General features: G+C 38.9%; 1 protein-coding gene across 7 annotated transcripts in view; it reads right to left on the bottom strand.

Annotated features, from left to right (window-relative positions):
• Window positions 1-10,814, bottom strand: part of CD84 (CD84 molecule) — a 51,407-nt gene extending 40,593 nt beyond the window's left edge. For all 7 annotated transcript variants that reach the window (XM_024989884.2, XM_010802802.4, XM_010802805.4 and 4 more), the window contains exon 1: window positions 10,720-10,814. In XM_024989884.2, the coding sequence (XP_024845652.1) occupies window positions 10,720-10,801 (82 nt within the window). In that variant the 5' untranslated portion in view covers window positions 10,802-10,814. The remainder of the gene's footprint in view (window positions 1-10,719) is intronic.
• Window positions 10,815-15,971: the final 5,157 nt, after the last annotated feature.

The raw sequence follows: 15,971 nt of genomic DNA, 5'->3' as shown, positions 1-15,971 counted from the left end.
ATATTTGAGCCTAGATATGTTATTTGGTGGGAAACTATTGAAATTCTCTGATTCTTAGGTTCCTTACCTTTAAAATATAGGTAATTATTAAATGCAATTATGAAGAAAGAACACTAAGCACAAATTCCTGGCACATAAAAATGATAGTTGCTATCATTATTTTGATGAATGTAAAATTTTTGAGGAAATGCTGCTCTAGGGAACACGGCCAGGAAGTTAACAGTTTGACTGAGGGGATGAAGGGACTCGTGAACAGGCTTGCGGCCCAGTGAAAAAGAGATGACTCGTATTTATAATATCTCATAATGAGTGTGAAGAAAGCAAAGAACTAAAGAGCCTTTTGATGAAAGTGAAAGAGGAGAGTGAAAAATGTGGCTTAACACTCTACATTCAAAAAACTAAGATCATTGCATCTGGTCCCATCACTTCATGGCAAATAGATGGGGAAACAATGGAAACAGTGAGATACTATATTTTCTTGGGCTCCAAAATCACTGCAGATGGTGACTGCAGCCATAAAATTAAAAGATGCTTGCTCCTTGGAAGAAAAGCTATGACCAACCTAGACAGCATATTAAAAAACAGAGACATTACTTTGCCAACTAAGGTCCATATAAGTCAAAGCTATGTACGTGATATGAGAGCTGGACTATAAAGAAAGCTGAGTGCCAAAGAATTGATGCTTTTGAACTGTGGTGCTGGAGAAGACTCTTGAGAGTCCCTTGGACTGCAAGGGAATCCAACCCATCAGTCCTAAAGGAAATCAGTCCTGAATATTCATTGGAAGGACTGATGCTGAAGCTGAAACTCCAATACTTTGGCCACCTGATGCAAACTGACTCTTTGGAAAAGACTCTGATGCTGGGAAAGATTGTGAAGGCAGGAGGAGAAGGGGACAACAGAAGATAAGATGGTTGGATGGCATCACTGACTTGATGGACATAAGTCTGAACAAGCTCCAGGAGTTGGTGATGGACAGGGAAGCCTGGCATGCTGCAGTCCATCGGGTTGCAAAGAGTCAGACGTGACTGAATGACTGAACTGAATGAGTGTGATTTCCTGATTCTCATAGCCAGACCACAGCAGGATAGGGTGGGAGAAACGCAATACTTCTAGAAGAGAAGCAAAGGCAAGAAAAGGCTTGAACTCCGTGATGTGGGCTTGGATGGAAAAATTGGTTCCCCATGACCTCTAGATAGCTATGGTGAAGAGGTAACCGGAGGGTCAGGATGACCCCAGCTTGAACAGACAACACCATGGACAGTCTATTCACTGGAGCTGGGTTTCCCCTCCTGGAAGGGAAGCTGGACATCTTTCTCAGCCTTATATATCTTTTGTGTTTTAGATGATAACTCCTGTTTCCCTGGATGAACCCATGTGAATGGGTGAACTTTACAAATATACATTTCATGATAAAGTAGCTGCCCAAAACCACTGATTGAAAGAAGGAAATAGAGAATATGAGAATAAGAAATGTGTTTGGAAAAAATAAAGACTTAGAAACTTTATCTGGGTTAGAAATATTGATGGGGTAGGAGGAGGTTAACTGGCCAGAGGGAAATTCTTCAGACCTGAGTAAGGGAAATTTACTGAGAAGTAAATTTACTAGAAGTTGGGTAAAACCCAAAGAGATTACAAAATAACAATTACTGATGGCAACAGAGAGGGCATTTAGACCTAAACTTCATAGTTCTCCTTCAGTTCCGTTCAGTTCAGTCCCTCAGTCATGTCTGACTCTTTGCAACCCCATGAATCGCAGCATGCCAGGCCTCCCTGTTCATCACCAACTCCCAGAGTTCACCCAAACTCATATCCATCAAGTCGGTGATGCCATCCAGCCATCTCATCCTCTGTCGTCCCCTTCTCCTCCTGCCCCCAATCCCTCCCAGCATCAGGGTCTTTTCCAATGAGTCAACTCTTCACATGAGGTGGCCAAAGTATTGGAGTTTCAGCTTCAGCATCAGTCCTTCCAATGAACACCCAGGACTGATCTCCTTTAGGATGGACTGGTTGGATCTCCTTGCAGTCCAAGGGACTCTCAAGAGTCTTCTCCAACACCACAGTTCAAAAGCATCAATTCTTTGGCGCTCAGCTTTCTTCACAGTCCAACTCTCACATCCATACATGACCATTGGAAAAACCATAGCCTTGACTAGACAGACCTTTGTTGGCAAAGTAATATCTCTGCTTTTCAATATGCTATCTAGGTTGGTCATAACTTTCCATCCAAGGAGTAAGAGAGTCTATTAAAAACAAAGACAGTGTACATTTGGGGTTTCAAGGGACTCCTCCCTAGTCTCTTAGATCCTATCTCCTCCCACCTGATCTCATATCCTTCTCTCCACTGCGCACTCTAACCACACTGACTTTCTCATTCTTCAAACTGGCTAAGAACACCTTAGAACTTTTTCTATTAAATACTTGCTGCCTGGTAGGCTGCAGTCCATGGGGTTGCTAAGAGTCGGACACGACTGAGCGACTTCATTTTCACTTTTCACTTTCATGCATTGGAGAAGGAAATGGCAACCCACTCCAGTGTTCTTGCCTGGAGAATCCCAGGGACCGGAGATCCTGGTGGGCTGCCGTCTATGGGGTCGCACAGAGTCGGACACGACTGAAGTGACTTAGCAGCAGTAGCAGTCCTTTTTTTACAACACCCTTTCCAGCACTCCTTCACTGTGAAACTCTGTTCCAATGTCATCTTCAGAGAAAGCCTCACCATGTTTAAGTAGCCGTCTCTTTCCCATCACTCTCTATTGCCTTGCCTTATTTATTTTTCTTCACAGCAGTTATGACTACTAAAGCATTGCATGTGCATATTTACTTATTGTCTTCCCCACCTTTCACCCCCATGAGAATATAATGGCCATGCAGTCTTTTTCTGTTTCGGTCACTAGTACTTCCCTTACAATTAGTGGATGATTATTAAATATTTGTTAAAAGAATAAATACTTTTTTGGCAACTGACTCACTTTCCCTTTTTCTAGCAATAAAAAGCAAGATAGAAAACTTAGAGTAAGAGAAACAGTGAGGACAAGAAATAACTCTACATGTCTCTGGCTCTTGGTAAGGAAGGTTCAGAGTATAAACTGATTAATAAGAAAGAGCAGTTGGCTAACAGTAAATTCTTTCCACTCCAATATTCTCATATTGTTAACAAAAATTTGCATATGTCCACAGGCTAGGGAATCATAGCATGGTGAGTAAAAGATCAATAAACAAGACTGAGCCAAAGTTCTATTGCCAATTAGCTAAATGACCATGACTAAGCCAATTACCTGCTAAACCACAGGATTCTATTGGTAAATGAAATAAAATTTCTCTACTACTTTTGAGGAAGTATGAAAATTAGATGACATGACACCGCTCTCAGATATATACAGCAATAGAGAAGAAACTAGAGACCCCAAAGGGAGAGTTGCCCTGAGGGGCACCCTCTTTCTGCCCCTGTGTCAGACACTATGACTTAGTAATGAAAAGCCAGACTGCCTGAGCTTGAATCCTGCTCCTGCCAGGTTCCAGCCATGAGGCCTTGGGAAAGTTAACCTCTCTGTGCCTTGGTTTTATCAGCTTCTAAATAGACTAACAGGAGCACTTCATAGAAGTGTTATATTAAATGAGTTATTATTTGTAAACCTATTAGAAAAGTACTTGGCATATACTAGGCACCATAAGTGCTTGTTATGTAAAATAAGAAAACATTGTTGCAGAGATTAAAATAATACCCCTAGACAACTCTTATGGAAAAAAGGAGAACTGGAGTATTATGGAGATGTTACAAAAGGCCAGCATGAAGGTTTTCATATGAGTGGAAATAAGGAAGGGTGTATTGTTGCTTAATAGCTACCCAACCCCCCTTGCTTCTTTAGGACCCTTCAAATCAGCATTTCTTGATATTTCTTCAGTCATAGCTAACTTTTGCCTTGTCTCCTCCCATCCACTGCTTCCCTGAGTATGGCAGGTCTGGAAAAGAGTTACCAGAGGCAGCAGCACCCAGAAGAGAGATGGTTGTAACTGGTTATTCTGAGTGCAGGGAAAGAAGGACAAAGAGGAAGCAAAGGGTTAGCTGCAAGAAGCTTTGTGTCTTTCTCCATGAAAATGGAAATTCCTTGCTTATGAGGGTTTTAAAACAAGGAACCTACCACCTCCATACAGTTCAGTTCAGTTCAGTCTCTCAGTCATGTCTGACTCTTTGGGATCCCATGAACTGCAGCACGCCAGGCCTCCCTGTTCATCACCAACTCCTGGAGTCCACCCAAACCCATGTCCATCTAGTCGATGATGCCATCCAACCACCTCATTCTCTGTTGTCCCCTTCTCCTCCTTCCCTCAATCCTTCCCAGCATCATGGTCTTTTCCAATGAGTTAGCTCTTCGCATCAGGTGGCCAAAGTATTGGAGTTTCAGCTTCAACGTCAGTCCTTCCAATAGTATACTATTTTCTGCTGGCTTGTTTTTTTCTTTACTTTATATAATCTTTATTGAGATTTAGGGTGACATGAATCCTATTCTGCAAAATAAATACACACACACACACACACATAGATTCTCAAAGATGAGATCCTGTCACTCATCATTTTATCATTACTTAGCACTCTATGGACATGAATCTGAGCAAACTCTGGGAGACAGTGAAGGACAGGGAAGCCTGGTGTGCGGCAGTCCTTGGGATCACAGAGTCAGAAACAACTTAGTGACTGAACGATAACAACAGCACTCTAAGCATATAATAAAAAATGGAGTATAGTGAAGGAAAAGGTGTAGTGGGTATGTACCTCCACTAACATCAGTCACCCAACTGACTGCTCAGACCTCTTTCTTTTCTAACTTCCACATAGCTGAGTCTAGTTACCCCCAAACTTACAGATTCATCCTTCTCTTAAGTTCAAGAGAACAAAAGTCTGATTTGGGAATTATTCGAGTAGCCCAAGTGACCTGGCATTGACCTTTGGGCTCCTGTTGTGGAAGCACTCTGGCTGCTCTGGGGTCACACACTGATCTCCAGGGCTGCTCTGGCATACTGGGTTGATGAGGGGGTCACTACCCCCTCTACTGGAGTCTCACGTTGTTATAAGGATGCAGCCTCAAGCATCTCTTGGAGACTGGAATTTAAAGCTAATGTCCTGATATCTACTTTTCTCCATACATAATATATTCTTCCATTTCTGTAATTGGGCTTTTGTTTTTAAGCCCTTCTGGAAGGTCTATGGCAATAGTCTGCTCAAATCTCTTTCTACAACAGAGGCTTTGTCTTTATCTTGAAGGTGAAAGTCACTCAGTTGTGTCCGACTCTTTGCAACCCCGTGAACTATACTGTCCATGGAATTCTCCAGGCCAGAATACTGGAGTGGGTAGCCTTTCCCTTCTCCAGGGGGTCTTCTCAACCCAGGGATCAAACCCAGGTCTCCCACATTGCAGATGGATTCTTTACCAGCTGAGCCACCAGGGAAGCCCAAGAATACTGGAGTGGGTAGCCTATCCCTTCTCCAGTGGAGCTTCCTGATCCAGGACTCAAACTGGGGTCTCCTGCATTGCAGGTGGATTCTTTACAAACTAAGCTATGAGGGAAGCTGAAGGCCCCTCTCTAATAGGACTTTGGACTAATGGCAAATTGACACTTGCCAGGACTCTTCTCCAGGCATGAAATCTTATCTCCAACTCTCTCCCCTATTTCTTGTGTCAGCTGCTGGAATGCCTCATGACTGTGCTCTACATTCAGCAGAACATTGAGATCTTGTTGACACTGGATCTTTGCTTGTTTTGAAAAAGCAAATTCAAATCATTCTATAACCATGCTCATGTGAATGGTACTTGATCCACGTCTCGAGATGGTTATTTCTTTGGATATTCTACCTTGCTGGCCTGCCTAAACTTCTGTTACTGGCAAAGGCCTGCCCACCAGCCTCCAACCTCCTCTGTAGGTGGGTACAGATAGGCCCAGTCTCTGCTGAATAAACACCACTCATGATAAATCCCAAAGTGTGATAACCATCAGCCTCAGAGATAATATACTATTCTATTTCAGCATCAAAGTGGTGAAGGCATCACTGTCTCAGTGGTTAAGTCTGTAGACAGGAGTTCAAATCCTACTTCCTCCACTTTTTGGCTAAATGACTTCTGTTTTCTTCTGTAATATTAATAGTACCCATCTCAAAGGGTGTTATGAGGATTAGACAAAATAACATATGCAGACTACTTAGAGTAATGACAGATATGTAGTGACTGATCCATAAGTGGTTAATTATTACTATCGTTGATAAGAGAGGAGAAGGCAGCAAGGGGAGTGATTGAAGAAAGAGAAACAAGAAAGGTATGGAGAAAAGGAAGAATTAAAGGAGTGTGAGAGAGAATATGTAGAAGGAAGTGAGTATGGAGCAAAAGCAGTGGGCTCTTGTTTTTTATCCCAAATGGTTGGCGGCTAGTAGAATACTTGGAAGGACAGTCAGAGTCACAGTATTCACAGGTCATGATGAGGAAGCTGAGATCACAAACATAAGACTGTGAGTCTTGGCTCTTCAAGAAAACTTTTCCAACATGGAATGGTCATGAGCTTGCACACTCAGACTCCTCTTATTTCAGTGCTTTCCAGCGGAAAAGGGGATTTTTTAATTCCCTTTTCCCATTGCATCTCAGCTGCTTAAATTGTTCAGAATTCATTCCAGGGAAGTAAGTACAGTCAGTGTTGACATCTAAGCTCAATGCTAAATATCAGGGACCATCTTTGTCAGGAATAGCAGCAAGAGAGATATGGGGTACACTTTTGCACTCAGGAAATGTTGGTAGAATAATCTTTAAGAGGCAAACATATCCATTCAACAAAGCCAAATGGTACATGAAAGTACTGCTGGTTTTTCTGCTATAAAAACAAACTCCCACCTCTCATTAATGGGTCCTTGACAAAGGGAATATTTCATCCCTGGTTTTCTCTTTGGGAACTTCAAAAGCCCACACCTAAGTTCAAATTCATACCATCTTTTCACCGGCTCATGTTCCTTGGATCATCCTAAACAGAGGAATCTTGGCCAAGATCTCTGTGTAAGAAAGCCCTGGCTCTTTCCTAAAACCATATGAAAAGCAGGTGTGAAAAACAACAGCATTAGCTAGTATTTGGTAAGCACCTACTATATTCAAATACTGTGCCAACTGTCATACCTGGGTTATCACTTTGATTCTCAAAAATCTTATTGTACTAAGAGTTCTCCCATTTTGAAGTCTAAATAACAGTGTTGGGTTGGCTGAACCCAACCCAGCCCAGGATGGATTGCCCCCAAATATGCCACTATGACATATGATTTTTTTCTTTTTTTTTTTTTTGTCGGCATCATTTGTGGGAATCTCAGTTCTCAGACCAGAGATTGAACCTAGGCCACAGCAGTGAAAGCCCAGAATCATAACCACTTGGCCACCAGGAGACTTTCCATATTGATTATTTTGAATAAAAGTTGATTGAGAAGAAGACAGTGCAAAAGAAAAACTCTGATTCTTCTCTATCCCCCTGAAAGCAGAAAATAAACCTCACAGCATCTGGAGGTATAAGGACATCCTTATCAACAAAGACAGGGAATCTGGGGGCAAGAAGCTTATATAAACAAATCTTGTTATTTTAATCTACCACTTCAAGCCCCAAGTCTGTTTACACTCTTCACTAACTGATCACCAAAAGCCTGAGTTTCTTTGTCCTGTTGATTCTTCACAAATTTATTGTTTCTTTGTCTAAAAAGTAAAAGCTGTTTGTTTTGGCCACTTCTTAGTTTCCATTTCTATGAGACCTCATAGAAAATTAAAATTTAATTAAATTAATTAAAATTAAAATTAAATTTAAAATTTTAAAATTAAATTAAAATTTAAAAATTAAAATTAAATTTAAAATTTAAAATAAAATTAAAATTTATTTAAATTATTAAATTATTTAAATTATTTAAAATAAATATAATTTATTTTAAATTTAAAATATTTAAAAAATAATATTTTAAATTTATTAAATTTATTTTAAATTTATTAAATTATTTAAATTTATTAAATTTATTAAATTAAATTAAATTTAAATTTAAATTTTTTTATTTAATTTTTTATTTAAAATTAAAATTTAAATTTTTAAATTAATTTAAATTAAAAAAATTAAATTAAATTTAAATTAAATTTAAAAATTTAAATATTTAAAAAAATATTAAATATTTAAATATTTAATTTAATTTAAATATTTAAATTTAAAATATTAAATATTTAAAAAATATTTAAAAAATAATTTAAAAAATAATTTAAAATAAATATAAAATAAAATAAAATTATTTAAATTATTTAAAATAAAAATTAAAATTAAATTTAAAATTTAAAATAAAATTAAAATTTAAAAATTTTAAAATTAAATTAAAATTTAATTAAATTAATTAAAATTAAAATTAAATTTAAAATTTAATTAAATTAATTAAAATTAAAATTAAAATAAACAAAAATTAAAATTTGTTACTCAGTCTCACAAACTTAGAGAATGAACTTATGGCTGCCAGGAGAGAAGGATGGAGGGGACAGGATAGTTAGGGAGTTTTGGATGGACATGTACACACTGCTGTATTTAAAATGGATAGCCAACGAAGACCTACTGTATAGCCCAGGGATGTTATGGGGCAGCCTGGATGGGAAGGGGGTTTGGGGAAGAATGGATACATGTATACATGTGGCTGGGTCCCTTTGCTGTTCACCTGAAACTATCACAACATTGTTAATTGGCTCTGTGTGTGTGTGTGTGCATGTGTGCATGCGTGCACACATGCTCAGTCATGTCTGACTCTTTGCAACCCCCTGGACTGCAGCCTGCCAGGCTCCTCTGTCCACAGAATTTTCCAGGCAAGAAAGGGTTGTCGTTTCCTACTCCAGGGGATCTTCCCATTCAGGGATCGAAACAGTGTCTCTGGTGACGCCTGCATTGTCAGGCTGACTCTTTTACCACCGAGCCTCCAGGGAAGCCCCTAATCACCTATACGCCAATATAAAATAAAAAGTTGAAAAAAAATGTTTATTTTCTCCTGCAGTCTATCCCATATCATTTTTTTAAATTTATTTTTTAATTGAAGGATAATTGCTTTACAAAATTTTGTTGTTATGTCAGTTTTATTATTAGTCCAGCCACAGAACTCAAGAGGCAGAAGAGAGAAATATTCCCCTTTCTGACAACAGGTGGATTTTATATAACTTTCCCAAAGTTCTAAAGCTAATGGATGAATGATTCATTGCTAGCTAATTCAATAACTTTGATTTCCATTTTAGTAGATGAGGCAAGTGTACCTTAGAGCTGCCTCTCATGTAGTGTACAGTAGCCTTTTGAAGAGCATCAGGGACTTGAAAACTGTGAGTGAAAGGTCAGAAAAATGTGGAGCAGAAAGAACTATAGCCCTGGGATTAACACAACAAATGTTCATTTTCAGCTCTACCAATTTCAGGCTGTGAAATTTTAGGTGAATTGTTTAACTCAAGTCTTAGATTCTACTTTTTTTTTTTTTGCATAATGAAATTAAGAACATCTATCTTGCTTATTTCAATGATCTTAGTATGTATCACATAAGAGTATGTACATAAAAATCGTGAATGCTTTGCTAGTTAAGTGGTATCAAATGCTTCCCTGTCCAGCCCTTCTTTGAAAGACTGGGGACATCCCTAGATTTCCACTTAGGTTCTATCCAATATTTTCCCCCATCTACTTGCATTTTCTACTTGTCTGTTAAAGGGTGACTAGCACAGGCTCTAAAAATTTGACCTGCCCAGTGGATACAATCTCAAGGAAGCTCACATGAAGGAGCCATAGCTTTAAGCGGTCAGGGGAATCAGAGATACCACAGTGCACCAATTGTACCTTTTCTAGAAATCCTAACCCACTAGATTCTCTGTGTTCTAACTCATGCCAGGAATTTGCTAGTGCATTTCCAAAGCTGGTAAGAGACACTATAAGTATTTTTAGAAATGATACTTTTTACATAAACAAGGCAATTGTTCGGATTCAGTGAGATAATATATGCAATGACAAAACACTCCCAAAGCTATGTTAATGTTACATAGTGTCCTTTGTACTAACAACAAGCAATATTCATGTGACCATTATACTTTACTGTTAAGCCTTATGTAACAAAAACAGGATTTTTAGTTCAACTTCTCCATTTCTTTTTTGAGAACTAATTTGTTTCTAAAACATGGATAATACTCTCTTCTCCATTAATTTTAGAGTTTTTGGAGGACAGAAGCAGAGTAATAGCTTTGAATGTGCTTTGAAAATAAAGGGAACTTAAAGAGATGAAGTTTTTATAATGATAATTATAGCCATGCGTCACTCTAATCTGCTGGAGCAAGAAATAATTAAGTCATATCTCTGTTAAAATTTATATAACACATTCTAAAGCCCCAAAAAATTGCTTCTAATTTCAAAGTTTTGGACTATCTATTCCTTTGTTGGTTTTCTGGGCAGGTCTACCATGAGCTGATGCTTCTGAGCAGAAGAGTTTTTCTCAGATGTTTAGAGGCTGAGTACAGATAAAATTCAGATATATAAACTATAAAGCTGAAAACCAGATAGGTTTGGATCTTAAGTCTCTTCCCAGTCAGGAGGATCCCTTTGGAGACCCAGGGTGTTTCTATTAAAGCAGGCCAAAAGGACATTTCAATAGCCTCCTTAAGGGCAATTTCCAAAACTTAATAGAAAATTACGAGGATATCAGCAAGGGGCAGAACTCACAGGTTTGTAGGCAAAAGAGCAAGATCCATAGGTGGTGATGAGCCATCGTTTTCACTATAAACTTCTGCACACAGCATGGCATTCTTTCAGTGGAGAATCAGCTTCACTTCTGTTGCCTTTTTATAGCCACAAAGCAAAGGAAGTTGAGTTAACTCATGATGGACAGACTAGTTCTTTTTCCTGTTGTATAAAGTGCTTAGCAATAAATATTTATTGAATGCCTACTATGTGCCAGACACTATTGTTGGCACAGGCAGTATAAAGAGCCACAAAGCGATTTGATCTCTCTCCTTTCATGGAGCTCATATTCTTGTTATGGAAATCAACATCAGCAGGCAGTGTAGTGTGATATGTATTTCAAAAGAGAAAATAAGAGGAACTAGGAGGGCAGCAGAGACATCTAATCCAGGCTAGGACAGTGTCAGGGAGGCTTCCTGAAGGAACTGATGACCAAGCTGAGCCAGATCTGAAGAGCAAGTTAGCATAATTAGGAGAAAGGTGATAGGGATCAGGCAATGGGAAGAATGTGTTAACACTGTAAGAGCTTTATAAGTGATAGCAACTAATATTGCAAAATTATTAATATTAGCATATGCAATAATAATCATGTAGAATTCTATTATACAATTGTATATAACTGTATAATTATTTGTACTATATGATCATTATAATCATATATGTAATAATAATATAATGTATATATCAGATATACAGGTATTATCTGATAATAATATATAGTTATATATATATAAGTTTAATAACATATACAGCTATATATAAAATATAGATATTATCAGATATCAGATATTATCTGATAATGTATCTTATCAGATATAATATGGCTATATATAATTATAAAATTGTTATAAATTGTAGTGTATTGTATTACTGTATAGACTGGTTCCAAATAGGAAAAGGAGTACATCAAGGCTGTATATTGTCACCCTGTTTATTTAACTTATATGCAGAGTACATCATGAGAAACGCTGGACTGGAAGAAACACAAGCTGGAATCAAGATTGCTGGGAGAAATATCAATAACCTCAGATATGCAGATGACACAACCCTTATGGCAGAAAGTGAAGAGGAAATAAAAAGCCTGCCTCTTGATGAAGGTGAAAGAGGAGAGTAAAAAGTTGGCTTAAAGCTCAACATTCAGAAAATGAAGATCATGGCATCCGGTCCCATCACTTCATGGGAAATAGATGGGGAAACAGTGGAAACAATGTCAGACTTTATTTTTCTGGGCTCCAAAATCACTGCAGATGGTAACTGCAGCCATGAAATTAAAAGACGCTTACTCCTTGGAAGGAAAGTTATGACCAACCTAGGTAGCATATTGAAAAGCAGAGACATTACTTTGTCAACAAAGGTTCGTCTAGTCAAGGCTATGGTTTTTCCTGTGGTCATGTATGGATGTGAGAGTTGGACTGTGAAGAAAGCTGAGCACCGAAGGATTGATGCTTTTGAACTGTGGTGTTGGAGAAGACTCTTGAGAGTCCCTTGGGCTGCAAGGAGATCCAACCAGTCCATTCTGAAGGAGATCAGCCCTGGGGTTTCTTTGGAAGGAATGATGCTAAAGCTGAAACTCCAGTACTTTGGCCACTTTATGCAAAGAGTTGACTCATTGGAAAAGACTCTGATGCTGGGAAGGATTGGGGGCAGGAGGAGAAGGGGACGACAGAGGATGAGCTGGCTGGATGGCATCACTGACTTGATGGACGTGAGTCTCAGTGAACTCCGGTAGTTGATGATGGACAGGGAGGCCTGGCGTGCTGCGATTCATGGGGTCGCAAAGAGTCGGACACGACTGAGTGATCTCATCTGATCTGATATGCATATATATAGTGTATATAATATATAATATAATTTGTATAATTGTGATTGAACTAGACATGACTCAGGACCATTCTTTTATGAAGCCTCCCCAGTCCCTGTTAGAAGTATAACAAGGGCTTTGTCTGGGTTGGAGGTGAGGGAGAGTGGTAATGGGAGTAAAATTTAGGACCAGATACCAAGCAGTTTGAACTTGGACCCAGCTATTCTGGGGAGAGGTGGGTGGTGGTGGTGGTCCAGTTGCTCAGTTTTGTCCAACTCTTTGCGGCCCCATGGACTGAGCCCATAAGGCTCCTCTGCCCATGGAATTTTCCAGGCAAGGATATTGGAGTGGGTTGTCATTTCCTTCTCCAGGGGATCTTTCCGACACAGAAATTGAACCCGAGTCCCTTTTATGTCCTCTGCATTGGCAGACAGATTCTTTACCATTAGCACCACCTGGGAAGCCAGTGGAGTGCTGGGGAAACTGAAGAAATAGGCCCTGAGACCTGGAGAAGTAAGATTGTATGTAGCCTTTTCCACTAACAGGACTCCTCAACCAGCTAGCTCATTTCTAGGGATTCTGAGCATTTGGAGTCATTCACTGAGCAATCCTTCTCATCATTTCCCATATATACTTATTCAGTGTTGAACAGTTGAGTGCCTTTTTGAGATATAGTGAATTGGGAAGCTCGGACCAAAGACTGATTAATATAAAATTTTCCAAATTATGTCCTTTCACAAAATTAACCCATATTACTTTCACAGTTTTAACAAGCATATCTCCCTGAAATATGTAATTAGTACATTTGCACAACCACACATCTATCTTGTGTTAGTTGTACAGAGAAGGGAGAAAGACTATGAAGTTGCCAAGAGCTGCTAAAAACCTAACTTTGTATCTTCTTTATTCCTTCTTTATTCCCTGAAGGAATGTTCCTTCTTCTCTTGCATTTAAAACTCTTGCTTGGTCTCATATGTATGTCTTTAGAACTTCTGTATTGGTATCTTGCATGTGCATGCTAAGAAGCTTCACTCATGTTTGACTCTTTGTGACCCTATGGACTCTAGCCTGACAGGCACCTTTGTCCATGGGATTCTCCAGGCAAGAATACTGGAATGGGTTGTCATGCCCTCCTCCAAGGGATCTTCCCAACCCAGGGATCCAACTCGTGTCTCCTGCAGCTCCTGCATTGCAGGCGGATTCTTTACTGCCACCAGGTAAGCCCGTGCTGGTGTTTTATTCAAGGACTTATCTCCTCTTATGCTTGGACAAATGTCTTTTCTCCATATTTCAGCCTTAAGCTGTCAAACAAGCAGTGTATTTTTCTTTTTTTTAATTAAGAAGGAACTAGCTTTTGTTGCAGAGAAGGCAATGGCAACCCACTCCAGTACTCTTACCTGGAAAATCCCATGGACAGAGGACCCTAGTAGGCTGCAGTCCATGGGGTCGCTAAGAGTCGGACACGACTGAGCGACTTCGCTTTCACTTTTCACTTTCATGCATTGGAGGAGGAAATGGCAACCCACTCCAGTGTTCTTGCCTGAAGCGACTTAGCAGCAGCAGCTTTTGTTGAGGATCTTTTCATGTGTTTATTAGCTATCTGTATGTCTTCTTTGCAGAAAAGTCTGTTTAGGCCTTTTCCCCACTTTTGATTGGGTTGTTTGTTTTTCTGGTATTGACTTGTATGAGCTGGTGCTTTTATATTTTGAAAATTAACCCTTTGTCAGTTGTTTCATTTGCCATTATTTTCTCCCATTCTGAAGGTTGTCTTTTCACATTGTTTATAGTTTCCTTTGCTGTACAAAAGCTTTTAAGTTTAATTAGGCCCCACTTGTTTATTTTTGTTTTTATTTCCATCACTCTAGGAGGTGGGTCATAGAGGATCTTGCTGTGATTTATGTCATTGAGTGTTCTCCCTATGCTTTCCTCTAAGAGTTTTATTGTTTCTGGCCTTACATTTAGATATATAATCCATTCTGAGTTTATCTTTGTGGTGTTAGGAAATGTTCTAATTTCACTCTTACACGAAGCTGTTCAGTTTTTCCAGCACCACTTATTGAAGTGACTGTCTTTGTCCTGTTGTATATTCTTGCCCCCTTTGTCAAAAATAAGGTGCCCATAGGTGTATGGGTTTATCTCTGGACTGTTTATCTTGTTGCATTGGTCTATACTTCTGTTTTTGTGCCAGTACCATACTTTCTTGATGACTGCAGCTTTGTAGTCGAGCCTGAAGTCAGGAAGGTTGATTCCTCCAGCTCCATTCTTCTTTCTCAAGACTGCTTTGGATGTTTGGGGTCTTTTGTGGTTCCATATCAATTGTGAAATTTTAAATTCTAGTTCTGTGGAAAATGTCACTGGTAACTTGATAGGGATTGCATTGAATCTGTGGATTGCATTTGATGATATAGTCATTTTCACAATATTGAGTCTTCCAACCAAGGAATATGGAATATCTCTCCATCTGTTTATGTTGTCTTCAATTTCTTTCTTTAATGTCTTAATTAGAGAAAGGCAAACCAAAACTATAATGAGATACCACCTCACACCAGTCAGAATGGCCATCATCAAAAAAAAATCTACAAACAATAAAAGCTGGAGAGGGTGTGGAGAAAAGGAAATCTTCTTGCACTGTTAGTAGGAATGTAAATTGATACAGCCACTATGGAAGATAGTATGGAGATTCTTTTAAAACCTAAAAACAAACCACCATATGACCCAACAATCTCACTGCTAGGCATAAACCCTGAGGAAACCAAACTGAACCAAAAAGACACGTGTACACCAGTGTTCATTGCAGCACCATTGATAAGAGCTAGGACATGGAAGCAACCTAGATGTCCATCAACAGATGAATGGATACAGAAGCTGTGGTACATATATACAATGAATAATTCTCAGTCATAAAAAAGAAACAGTTCAGTCAGTTCTAATGAGGTGGATGAACCTAGAGCCTATATACAGAGTGAAGTAAGTCAGAAAGAGAAAAACAAATATTGTATACTAATGTGTGTATGTATATATATATATATATATAATGTAGTGATAGTCACTCAGTCATGTTCAACTCTGTGACTCCATGGACTATAACCTGCCAGACTCCTCTGTCCACGGAATTCTCCAGGCAAGAATACTGGAGTGGGTTGCCATTTCTTTCATATATATATATGGAATCTAGAAAGATGATACTGATGAAATTATTTGCAGGACAGCAGTGGATACACAGACACAGAGAACAGACTTATGAACACGGAGGTGGTGGTGAGAAGGAAGGAGAGGATGGGAGATATGGATAGAATAACATGGAAACAGACATTACCGTATATAAAATAGATAGCTAATGGGAATTTGCTACATGACTCAGGGAACTCAAACCAAGGCTCTGTAACAATTTAGAGGGGTGGGATGGGAGGGAGGTGGGTGGGAATTTCAAGAA

This window comes from Bos taurus, chromosome 3 (genome assembly GCF_002263795.3).
Source record: "Bos taurus isolate L1 Dominette 01449 registration number 42190680 breed Hereford chromosome 3, ARS-UCD2.0, whole genome shotgun sequence".
In the NCBI taxonomy this organism is placed as follows: domain Eukaryota; kingdom Metazoa; phylum Chordata; class Mammalia; order Artiodactyla; family Bovidae; genus Bos; species Bos taurus.
Note: the sequence above shows the minus strand (reverse complement) of the source record. Positions and strands in the feature narration are given on the sequence as shown.